We start from the raw sequence: 12,939 nt of genomic DNA on the forward strand, positions 1-12,939 counted from the left end.
CAACACAAGAAATAATAGGAGTTAAATCTTTATTGACAGGAAAAACATTCTTAATTATGAAATTGGTTTAAATTTCCAACATTCATTCACACCCCTCAATTACGTTAACCTTCAAATGCACAAATAAACTTGTGTACATGATCTAACTGACCCAGCTGACATGCAGCATTTAACTGCGAAAAACACAGGACAAAACCCGAATCCCTGGACTGTAGTGCTTCTGAAATTCGGTACCATAAAAGACATAGAAATAATACACAGCCACATATTATGCAGTAAGTTAAAGCGGTTCTGTTGACGCCAGATCTTTGGCTGACTGAATCAATTCAACAAGAGCTGAAAACAGCTTGATATCACTTGTCTGTAGTCCCATTTTCTGGATCTGAAATAAAAGGTACATTCCATTACATCAATATTCTGATTATGCTGGTTATCATTTTACATACAAAGATCTGTCATTTCATTTTAGAAATAGAAAAGAAATTAAACACACTATATTAACAGTCATTTACAAAATTAGTAATGGGGATGGTACATATAAGGGAACCGTTTGCCGACATGAAGAAAAATGGATATGTTGATAAGGGTAATTAGAACTGTTAAACTGAAAAGCTAGTATATCAGCCTGTACCACTGATTTGGCCAGAGGTTATAACGATGTGGCAGTGAAATGTTTCCTGCACAACTTTCAACTCTACTGAAAAAAATCATATAAAATGTTAGGTTATTATCATAACCCTGGTTCCCTGAAATAGAAATGTAACCATTACTGAATGGGTGTTTACCTCCTAAAGACCCAAATCCTGAATACTTTATATCAAAGCTGCTCTTTGAGCCTGTGATGCAGTCGGGACCCCGCCCCCGAGGGATCAAAAGGACTGCAGGTCACAGATCTCAGCATCATTTTTCCTTCAAGCCTGCTGCGAATAACAGATGCAGTGACCTTGAAGGTTAATGGCTGCTGTTCTATTTCAGGGAACCAGGGGTATGATACTAACCTAAGTTCCCTTTCAAGTATGAAATGTAACCATTACTGAATAAGTGAGTATACCCAAGCTGTCACAAAGGCATGATTGCAGAATGACCGGAATGCTGCAAGGCTAAGCCGAAAGGCTGCCCTGTGCGTCACCATTTGGTACCCCAATAACAAGTAGCTAGGGTGAACAATTGAGGGAGAATTTCAACTCTGTGCCTGTGTTATAAGGGTCGACTGGGAAGCCGCACTTAACACTCTTGTTCCAGGGTTTTGAGGAGCCACGACATTTAGCCTGTAGAACCTTGTAAAGGTATGGGGAGTAGCCCACACTGCCGCACTGCATATGTCCTTGACAGATGCACCCTGGAATAAAGCCCATGAAGTTGCAAGGCCCCTGGTGGAATGGGCAGTGAGCTCTTATGGAGGGGGCAAGCTGGCCAGCTCATAGGCAGTCCTTACTGTGTCTGGGCTTGACCACGGGACTTTGCCCCATAGCAGACAAAAAATTGTTCAGACTGCCTCCAGCTTTTTCTCCTGTCAACATAATACACCAGTGCCCAAACTGGGCAAAGCGTATGGAGCTGTTGCTCCCTGTGTCAGAGTGGAAAGGAGGTGGATGGAAAGCCTCCAGTTCCGCAGACTAGTTGACATGGAAAGCCGAGATAGTCTTCAGCAAGCAGGCAGGATTGGTACGGAGCGTGACCTTTGTCCTGGCCTCTGTAAAAAATAAGCAGGCTTTCGCTATAGAGAATGCCCGCATCTCACTCACCTGCTTTGCAGATAGCAAGCAAGAAAGCCACTTTAAAAGATAGCAATTTCAGTTCAGCTGAAAATAGGGGTTCAAATGGCAGCTTCATGGGTGCATTAAGCACCTCATTTAGCCTCCAGTGAGGAATAATGTCCTTCATAGGCCGACAAAGCCGCCGAGCCCCTTTCAAAAATTGCCCTGCCAGGAAGTGAGTTCCTGGGGAGACAGGTCCATCTTGACATGGCAAGCTGAAATAGCTTGGACAAGTCATGAGGCCTTGGTATTGGGTAGGGTGTCAGTAACCCTGTTGGAAAGTCCCAGATGACTGAAATGCAGCCATTCAGGGGCCAGACCCAGAGCTGCAGGCTCGATGGGTCGGGCTGCCGTAAGGTCCCCAGTGCCTGGCTGAGCAGGTCATGGCACATCGGCAGTCTCCAAGGCTGGAAACTCAGGAGCTGCATCAGGATTGAAACCCAGATTCTCCTGGGCCAGTATGGGGCTACTAAGAGCACCTTGGCCCCATCCTGCCTAATTTTCTTCTAACACTGCAAGAGCAGCGTGAGCGGTGGGAAGGCGTATAACAGATGCCTCGGACACTGGTGTGCCAAGGCATCTATTCCCAGCGGTTCCCCGCCTCCTATTATGGAGAACCAGAGTGGGCAGTGGGTTGATTCCTTGAAGGCAAAGAGGTCTATCTCTGCTCTCCCAAACCTCTCCCATATGAGGCTCACCATTTTTTTGGAACGTCATTACTGTAAGTGCTCTGTTGAGCTGAAAGAGCTCCAAACAGGCAGCTATTCTCTGCGGTCTGCTGTCCTACAGAGTCACCAGCATGGGCCCCGAGTCCAAACATACTCAGAGATAAGAGGGCGTCTGGAAAGATGTGAGCTGGCTCTTCACATGATTCACTGTAAGCTAGGGGTGAGACCGAATAGTCGAACATTCGACTATTCGATAACGATGGCACCTATCGACAAGTGAATCCAACATTCGAAAGCTAAAAAAAAAAAATGTATATATTGATTTTATTTTAAAGCCTGTACTGCTGATTGGCTCTCTATGTAGCGGTAATGAAGATTGACTGGAGGGTGGGATTTGTTATTTCTTGTCTGTGATTGGCTAAACTAGAACGTACCTCGGCTAACGATGGCTTACTCACAGAAAAGTTCTGCATAGAAATACTCTGACAAAGTAAATGAAAACACTGTTAAGTGTAAAATATGTGCAGTGCAATTAAACTACCACAAATCTACAACTGGTATGTTAACCCACTTAAAAGCCAAACACCCTTCTGTGACGCTAGCAACGACAGAAAAGAAAAGAGGACCGCAACAAACCGCCATTGCATCCTTTGCGGTGAGGCCTCGTCAGTGTGACAACGTCGTACGTGCTGAAAAACATCAGCCCTTATTGCTAATATGGTGGCAAAGGACATGCTTCCCATAAGTTTTGTTGAAGGTGAGGGATTTCGTGAGTTGATGAAATTTGTGGAACCTGAATACACAATCCATGCACGAAAAATCCTGCACTTACGATTGTAAGTCGCCCTGGATAAGGGCGTCTGCTAAGAAATAAATAATAATAATAATAATAATAATAATAATAATAAAACAATTACCACTCGACTCGAAAAAAATGCATGCCGATTCAGCAGCGTCTGTCCGCAGAAACTTGTCAAAGGCTGAGAAGGTGGTGATTACTACAGATGCGTGGACTGCACCGAATACCGAGTCGTACGTCATAATAACGTCATTTCATTGAGGATTGGGAAATGAAAAACGTAGTTCTACAGACTCGCGCCACGCCAGAGAGGCATACAGCAGAGAATCTCGCAAATGTGTTAAACACCGCTGTAGACCAAAGTTTTAGTTAGGATTTTTTTTTGCTTCCATGGAAGGCTAGTGCGTTAATGCCACTCAGGCCTTTTTGTTCATTCATTTATTTATTAATATTATTAAGCTAGCTACATACATAGCAAGCTGTTGCCTATACAGGCTATTTATCTTTTATTCACTGGAACTCGAACGCACAGGTATGTTTCCGATTTGATTTAACGTAGACCGGTAGTCTGCATGTTGTGTGTGGTTTGAAAACGTAGGAAAAGTAAATCGTTTAGTTAAGTGGATTGTATAAATTAGCTAGCTAGATAGTCTAATGCATTTTGTATTTCGCTGTTATGACCGGAAAACATATTGCCACAAGGATGCTAATGTTAAGGCATTTGCCTCGCAGCTCACATTGCTAAACTATTATTGAATGAAAATTAAATTAATAATTGAATAAAAATTATACTTTTTTTTTTTTTTTTAATTGTCACAACCTTTATAGTTCAGTCTCACACGAGTTGACGGTATGCTTATGTTATTGCTGCTGTTATGGCATTTCTGTATGTTTCCTAATAGGAAGGTATTTTTTACATAGCCTAATGTTTATTTAACAAAGTTAGATAAGTATTTTAAAATAAAGTTCAGAATTTATTGCAATTGCAATAATTGTCACTTTGCGTTATTTCGCATTTAATGTACGTCTCATTTTGAATGGGGGGGGGGGGGGGGGCGACTATTCGATTAGTCGACCTCAACAGCTGTGGAATTATCGATAGTCAAAATATTTGTCGTGCACATCCCTACTGTAAGCCCAACCGCTGAAGGTGGCCGGTAACAAGTTTCGTGTGGACCTCTGCCTAAGCTGGAGACTAAGCACAAATTAGCCAGATGTTTGAGTACTCTGATAACTTTGAGTCCCATTGGGGCCAAAATAGCTTCCATGCACTTCAAGAAGGCATGTGGAGCTAGGGAGAGGCCAAACGACAAGACACAGAACTCGTACGCGGTTCCCTGAAAAGCGAAACGCAGGTACTTCCTGTGCGCTGGTTTTATAGGGATGTGGAAATAAGCTTCTTGAGGTCCACTGTGGTGAGCCAGTCGTCTGGCCTGATTGACTGCAAAAGCCGTTGCATTGTCAACATATTTAACTGCCTTCGGCTCAGATACAGGTTGACCTGTCTGACCTTTGGCCACCATTCCACATTGGCACTAGGACATACCTGGAGTAGAACCCTTCCTCCATCTCGAGGGGGTCTATCATGCGAATAGCTCATTTGCAGCAGAGCTGTCACCTCCTGAGACACCACAGCAGCATCTTGTGGATTTGTGACTGATGCTGTGGTCACACCCCGAAAGGGAGGGGGGCCGTGCCTGAATTGTAGCAAATATCCGGTCTGAACAAAATAAAGCACCCAGACAATGGCAATGACGCCAATAGTTCAGATGGCTCCCTGAGAAGGCTGCTGTTTCGCCTGTGGATTAGCCTGTGCCTTCTGTCTTTGAGCAGGGCGGCGGAACCTATTATGGCCTCCGTGTCAAGCAGCCATGGGCCGCTCCCGAGCATTGCCTTTCGCAGTGGGCGTAGCTGACTGTACTTTTTTTTTTTTTTTTTTGCTGTTGGGCCCTCGCGCGGCACTTTCTCACTGGTTTACGTGATGGAGGTGGTCACTTCGGAAGCAGGCAAACCAGCTCCTTCATGATTCCCATGCACGGTGCGAGCGCTGCAGCATCTCATCCACCGTGAGACCAAACGTATGCCCTGGAGTGACCAGGGCGTAAACAGCGGTGCTTTATCCCAGTCAGGCACTGGGAAAGCCAAAGCCGGTAGGCTCATCATCAAAAATTGAATGCCTTGTTTGTAGGCTAGGGAACTTGCAAGGTTGCAGTGTCCCTCTTGATTAGCGGTATGAGCTCTGCCGACAGGGATAGTAGTCTGAGATTATACCCCAGAAACTCAAATCACATAAAACAGCTAGGTCAGAGGTCAATATCAAGTGTTTAAATGTTTAAATAATCCTGGAAATGTGAAGTCACCCCCTCAAAATTACTGCCACAAAAGGGTTACTTTTTCTTGTACAACATCACAATCAAACGTGACCTAGAGAATCATAGAATAAATCGGTGCTTGAAGCCAATATCTCAAAGCTTTATCATCTGGAAAGAAAAAAGGGGTCAACTGTAGGTCCACCCACAAGGATTTTGTGGGACACCTATTAAGTACTGGGGATGCAGGTGTTAAATAGTCCTCAGAAATTACCTAAATACCCACAGATTAAAGCCTTTCATATTTTCCAGTTAAACACTTATGTAAATTACCTGATCCCCTAGATATTCCACATCCAGTGCTAGCTGTAACCGAATCTTGTTGTCGTCACTGAGGCCTCTGTTTGTCCCTGTGCTGCTTGAGGTTACAGTTTTCCGAGCCTGCTTCAGTCTTTTTAGACTTTCTTCCATTTTTTTAACCGAACTCAAAACATCTGACACGGTTTCATAATACCTGAAAAACAAGAACAGAAAATGTTACTAACATGTCTTTAGTTGATTTTTAAAGAATGCATTAGATCTGTTTAATAAAATAAACAGTGGATGATCTAAACAAGTTTAAAATAATAAATTCTCAGAGTCACTTTAATGTCTCAGTAAGACAGTAATTTGAGACTTTCCGTTTGTTTTTTAGCCTCTGGATATATTCTCTAGCTACACCTTTGACCGGGCTTACTTGCTTGCTCGTCATTGCCTGTGTCGAGATGCATCTCCTCTGTTATAACACTATTCTATGAGAAATGGACATGTTCACGGGGAACTACATATTACACAGCAACGGATGCATTTCATGGAAATCGTAAAATTTGTGATAACTGAAAAAAAATACAACCTAAGCCATAGTTTTGTTTTCTTTGCCATCCCAAGCTGTTCATTTAGTCTGACCCTTATGAGTTGTAGTGCTGTGGTTCCACTGTAAACCGTCTGTGCAAATATTGCTGGTCCATTCCTGATTCCGCTCAGTTGTAATGAGTGCCCTGCACAGTCTTATATGACTGAGAAACAAGCGCTGACAATTTTGAAATAACTGACGTCTCGTTTATTTTGACATTTGCAGATAAAATACCCGAGTATTTTTTTTTTTACAAATGTTCACAAAAAATGTTCGTTGAAGGGTTTCTATCCATCTTTTTAGCACAGAAAAAAAATACTATTACTGCCACCGATTTATTTTTAATAATAATAAATTTAAAAAAAAATGAAAAGGGCTCCTTATACTTTATTTATTAAAAAAATATTTTCAAACAATTTAGATGAGGAAACCCGCAGTTTTTGTGCCATCTGATTCAGTACTCAATAATTCTAGGAACAATGCATTTCAATGCTAGTTCTGTGTCACCAGCAAAACAAATTTCTTACAATAGTTAAACTAGACAACAAAATAATAAATAACATATAGTAATTACTGTACACTGTCACCCTTGCGAAATGCATTTTTAAGAAACCCATTCATTACTTCTCTGTCTTAAACATGCACACAGCTGCATGGTAAGTGAAAATAAATGATGACTGTGTATTTACAACTAATGTAGGTTGCATAAATACGCACAAAATTAATCATAACATGAGAAGCGGGATATTTATTTATTTGATCGGCTTACTGTTGTTGTGCATACACATTTTATATTGTATTTCCGTAGTAATCTGTGACGAACCAGTTTCCAGTCAGATAACGCCCTCTGGCACACAGAAGATGCAGGGCAGGTTTACGAAACTTCAGTTTTGCCATTTTTATAGCTGGTTTTGGCTACCACTGTAGGTTTTACAATAAAATGGCAACTAACACTAGCTCTAACTTTGCCTATGGAATTTAAAGCAATTTGTGTATTGCAGAACACTGTTAAGTTAGAATGCTATTAGTCTATCAAATATTAGTAAGACCAGAATTCCTCTCATGTAATCAACTGGTACACTTAATTTTAAAACAGATTATAATAGTTAATAATAAAAGTATAGAGACTTTGAAAACAAGAGTTCTCAGCCATGCACAGCAAACCTATTGTACATTTGTGTTTGCCACCTGGTTACTTGATGCCACTTATAATGAAGAAAGGATTTATTTCTCATAAGCAAAGATTTAAAATCAAGTTTTCTAATCACATGTTGAGCATAATCTGAAACTTACCTCTGGGTGCTGTTACTGAGCGCTCCTCTCAGCCAATCCTGTATAATTGACTGTTTAAGCATGCTTTGATAGTCATCCTGGAGTTGATGGAGGGGCTTTAATGCGTTATCAACATATGCTGATGCCTTTGTTGGGACTTCCTATAGAGAAACATGAGGCACAAACAATTATTAAAACAACAGAAACCACTAGTTTCCTGTTAACTGAACAGATGAACATATGATTCAACTGAACATTATTTTAAAATGACTTAGTTATAAGTGCTTTTCAATAGAATATAAAGTATATATATTTTTAATGTATGTTTTAACTTGTTACCTGACTATACAAGAGGCCTGGTTTTCTACCATGGACAACTTTCCTATGTCATCAATGTTCTAGTGGCCAATTTGCCCAGTGCTATATACAGGCCAACATCTTTAACACACCGACATATGGACAAAATACACTAGTTTCTGAAAGGCCTTTTATTTCTAAAATTGTGAAGCTGGCACAGAGGATACAAGAAAGTAGTATATTTAGTAATCCCCAATGAGGAATTAGGCAAGAAGGGAAGTGTACACGTTCGAGAAAGCTAGCTGTTAATACTATACGCCATTATGGGATAATCGATACCGAAATGCTAAAACTTTAATAAAAGTTAACAAATCAAGCACTGACCTTGTTTGTCCTCCTGTAGAGTCTTGGAACTTCAGATGCACTTCTCAGATAACTGAAACAAGTGTCACTTAAACGCTGGGTAATCCTGCTACTCAATGCTGGTATGCAACTAGACAGTGATGCTTGTGAGTCGGCTAGAGAATCTGTTTTAAATAGAGATTACATTAAATTGTAATGAGTTACAATTCCAGTTATATCTATGTTCATCTCAGATTTTGCTAGAAAGATTCACCTGGGGGTTTACTGACATGCTGAGTTCAGAAATAATAGCCATTATTTTATTTTATTTTATTTTATTTTTTTATTTCCCTTTCGACCTGTGACCTTGCAAAGGTCAACCTAAAGTGAGACAGGGACCTTGCCCAGAAAAATCACCCTGGGTGCAATTTAGATGCTACCATCATATGTAGCACCTCATTCTACTTGTAATGAATAGGGCTTTTCAGAAAAAAATACTAGGAGCACCCTACTTACTTCTGGCAAATTGCTAGATGAGTGGTAACTGACGAGTTTTATTTGAACTTCAGCCTAACCCTTTACCCTGTAGGGGATGTGGGCCCTAAAATTTAATTATTGCTGTAAGACCCTTAGGTACCAGTCTTCCTAATTCTGTGAAAAACATTTGGTTTCAAGTCCCACCACGTTTCATTAAACCTCCTTGAAATTTTAATTTTTGCTATTTGTACCAAGTTTAGGCCGTAATAATTTGCGAAGGGGGGGGGACTCCAGAAAATCATCCAAAGATATGTTTGGATAGATGTTGATGAGATCTACAAGCATCAAGCAAAATATTATATTATCCGGAGATTTTGGATTTTTGAAGTTGCATTTGTCATGCATTCAAACACTGCTTATGGCCACTTTGGTGGGGCTAAAGTGCCACACAGTTCTATCCAAACTGGCTATTTCTTCTAGAGGAAAAAGTAACAGTATGTGCTTCCACTGGCACTAGCTTGGAGCTGAGGGGTTATGAACTTGCATGGGACTTGGGACTTCTTTGTTACGATGACACATTAGAAACTACCAAAACCTTAGTTGGGTTTTAAAAACTAAATTCATGGTTTTTCTTAAGAAAAAAAAAAAGAAAAAAAAAAAACTTCCCTGTTTACAGCACCATTTAAATACACCTGTCTCTGTCATCAAAGACTTCCTAAATCAGAAACTTTCAGTTGTGCCTGAAATTGGCTGATTGGCTTTTTCACAAATGGATGGTCAGTCAATCAATTATCCCCCTAGGTAGGCACCACAACTTATATTTAAAAAAAAAAAAAAAAAACAAAAAAAAACACAACAACACCTTACTATCACTTTTTGACTAAGTAAGGTTTTGGTAGTTTCAAATGTGTCATCATAACAACCAAGTCCCAAGTCCCATATGCAAGTTCATAACCCCTCAGCTCCAAGCTAGTGCCATTGGAAGCCCACATTGTTACTTTTTCCTCTAGATAAATCCTCAAAGAATGCAACCTGTGACCTTTGCAAGGTCACAGGTTGAAGGGGACATTTTTTCAAAAGTAATGGCTATCATTTCTGAATTCAGCGTGTCTGAAAACCCCCAGGTTAATTTTTCTAGGAAAATCTGAGACGGACGGGCAACGGCACTGGTTGAGTTGGCATGGAATGACCCATATGAAAAATGTCCCCAGATTCTGACATCACCTAGACTTCTACTAAAGAAGTCCAAATAGGTCAGACTTTATATAAATACACTACCCTTGTAGCAGACCACACAAATTTAAAGATTTCCTGACTACGGTATAAAAAAAATTCTAAATCTGTTTCTACTGACTCAGATAACTTTGATGCTTGGTTACAAATGAAAACTTTAGGTTATTATCATAACCCTGGTTTCCTGAAATAGAAATGTAGCCATTACCTCATGGGTATTTATCCTTAAAGACCCTTTAACCTGAATAGATACAACAAAGACACTTTAATTTTTCCTTTATTTCTAATAAAACTGTTCTTTTATATTCACTGGAAATGTTGTCTAGTCTGATTATTTCGATAGAGGTCGGGTTCTACACAACTTGAATTCAAAACAAGGTGTTTTATTATTACAATTTAAACTAGTCCAAATACAAATATAACTTGCACACTACAAGGGTCGACCCAGAAGCCGCCCTCAACACTCTTGTTCCAAACCAGGGTTTTGTGGATCTATGACATTCAGCCGATAGAACCACGTAAAGGTATGGGGAGTGGCCCACACTGCTGCATTGCAAATGTCTTTGACAGATGCACCCTGGAACAAAGCCCACGAAGTTGCCATGCCCCTGGTGGAATGGGCAGTGAGCTTCTCTGGAAGTTGGCTCGCTCATATGCAATCTTGACTGATCCATTTGGATAGTGTCTGCTTGGGTAAACAGACAAAAAATTGTTCAGACTGCCTCCAACTCGGTGTTCTGTCCACATAATACACCAATGCCTGCACCGGACAAAGTGTATGGAACTGCCGCTCCCTGTCAGACTAGAAAGGAGGTGAAAGCCTCCAATTCCAGTCTGGTTAATGTGGAATGCTGAGATGGTTTTTCAGGATTGGTACGAAGTGTAACCTTTGTCTTGGCTTCTTCAAAAATTAAGCAGGCTTTCGCAATCAAAAATGCTTTCAAAAGATACATATTTCATTGAATGCAAGGGCTCAAAGGGAGGCTTCATAAGTGCTTCAAGCCAATGACAACGTCCTTCATAGTTGGCCGAAGCTGCTGAGCTCCCTTTAAAAATTACCCCGCCAAGAAATTAGCTCCTGGGGAGACTGAGTCAATTTTAATATGGCAATACGAAATGGCTGCTAAATAGATGTTTAATGTAGAGGGGGATTTCCCACCCCATCAAATAGGTCCTGTAAAAATTGCAGTATAACTGCCATGGGACAGGTCGTGGGGTCAAAACCCTTAGGCAGGCACCACGTCTGAAAAATGCCCCACTTGTACCCATACTGGGAACGTGTGGACGCTGCTCTGGCATTCTGCAAGATGTCAATGACCCTATTAGATAACCCCAGACAGCTCAAATGTTGCCATTCAGGGGCCAAGGGCTTGATGGATTGGGATGCCACAATGTGCCCTGCACCTGACTGAGCAGGGCAAGGCGCTTGTACAAGCTCCACGGTTGGCCACAAGAGCTGCATTAAGGTGGAAAACCAGAGTCTCCTGTACCAGTAAGGGGCTACTAATTACACCCTGGCCCGGTCCTGCCTGATCTTTCCTAGGCACAGCAGGAGCATGGCGAGCAGTGGAAAGGCATACAGCAGCTGCCTTGGTCACTTGAGTGCCAAGGTATCTACTGCCAGCGGGTCCCCGGCTCCTGTTATGGAGAACCGGAGGGGACAATGGGTCGATTCTTGGGAGGCAAAGAATATCTCTGCTCTCCTGAACCGTTGCCAAATGAGACTCATCACCTCTGGGTGAAGCCTCCACTCCTAAGGCTTCCCTAGAGAGGAGGTCTGCTGCCAGTTTAACTCGCAACAGCTTGCGGGCATCACGGTGGAGACTGGGAGACCTGAGGCTGCCCTGGTGGTTTATAAAAGCCACCACAGTACTGTTGTCCACCCAGACAAGCACATATCTCCCTTGAACCTCCTGTAAAAAAAATTGCAAAACTAGAAACACTGCCTGCAACTCCAAAATATTGACATGGAGCCCTTGCCACAGGGTGTTCCATACCCCTTGCGCTCCCCTGCCATTCAACAACACACCCCAGCCTATACGGACCTCCCTTTTTGTGACGCTGCCCAACGCTATGCCTAAGCGCAGGTGAGCAGGCTGTGTCCACCAGGAAAGAGCCTCCTGACAGTGCTCGTTGGAGTTCCATGGAGCAACTGTGTGTGGGTCCTTAGGCAGAGTGACAGCGATGGGTGGCAGCAAAGGCCACTACCTTTTGAGGGTGACATAGAAGGAGCATGGCAACCTGTGTGCCTGCTAAGGGGTAACATCACTTTGAAGGCAGCCCGGGACGAGGAATGCCCCAAATGTAAGGAAGAAGCAGACAATGTCACATACCACTCTATATGTAACCGGTCCCGCAACGGCGGCAATGGGGTCGGATGCACCAATTGGTATGGGGAGAACTGGAGCATACTAACGGATCAGCTGATACAGTCTGTATATAACTTAACTGTGGGGCGATGGGGCTGCAATTTCGGGAACACCAGTGGGTGGGAACGTGTAAATATTACAAGCGCAAGGGTAATGACTGTCTGTGATTATACGTGGGAAACCCACGGATATATATGGAGCATTAAGTTGTGGTTTCCAACCGCCCAGTCACCCTCTCCTCCAGGCGGGTTGGTGCCAGTGGGGAGGGTGAAACCCCTGTATACTGGGATTAACTGGCTTCAAACATTAGTTAGAGTAGATATTCGTAGTGTAGTAACTCAATATGCTAAAAGATGTAGGGCAGCATAATGCTGCCGGTAAACAGAAGAGGGGGTTCTTTGATGACATGGCAGGGTGGTTTGGGGCTGTAAATTCTGGCCTGAATTCTGCAAGTAATATCGAACAACAACAGGGAAGCCATGGACAGTTTTTGAGAACGGGAGATGCTATTCAAAAGCTGGCCA

General features: G+C 42.2%; 1 protein-coding gene across 1 annotated transcript in view; it reads right to left on the reverse strand.

Moving 5' to 3' along the window:
• Positions 1-12: 12 nt before the first annotated feature.
• The window catches only part of cog2 (component of oligomeric golgi complex 2), a 62,993-nt gene continuing 50,066 nt past the window's right edge, over positions 13-12,939 (reverse strand). The window contains exons 15-18 of the mRNA XM_034019117.3: positions 8,379-8,521; positions 7,719-7,858; positions 5,867-6,047; positions 13-382 (exon numbers count right to left, since the gene is read on the reverse strand). Of these exons, the coding sequence (XP_033875008.1) occupies positions 281-382; positions 5,867-6,047; positions 7,719-7,858; positions 8,379-8,521 (566 nt within the window). The 3' untranslated portion in view covers positions 13-280. The remainder of the gene's footprint in view (positions 383-5,866; positions 6,048-7,718; positions 7,859-8,378; positions 8,522-12,939) is intronic.

The sequence above is a fragment of the Acipenser ruthenus genome, chromosome 6, assembly GCF_902713425.1.
Source record: "Acipenser ruthenus chromosome 6, fAciRut3.2 maternal haplotype, whole genome shotgun sequence".
In the NCBI taxonomy this organism is placed as follows: Eukaryota; Metazoa; Chordata; class Actinopteri; order Acipenseriformes; family Acipenseridae; genus Acipenser; species Acipenser ruthenus.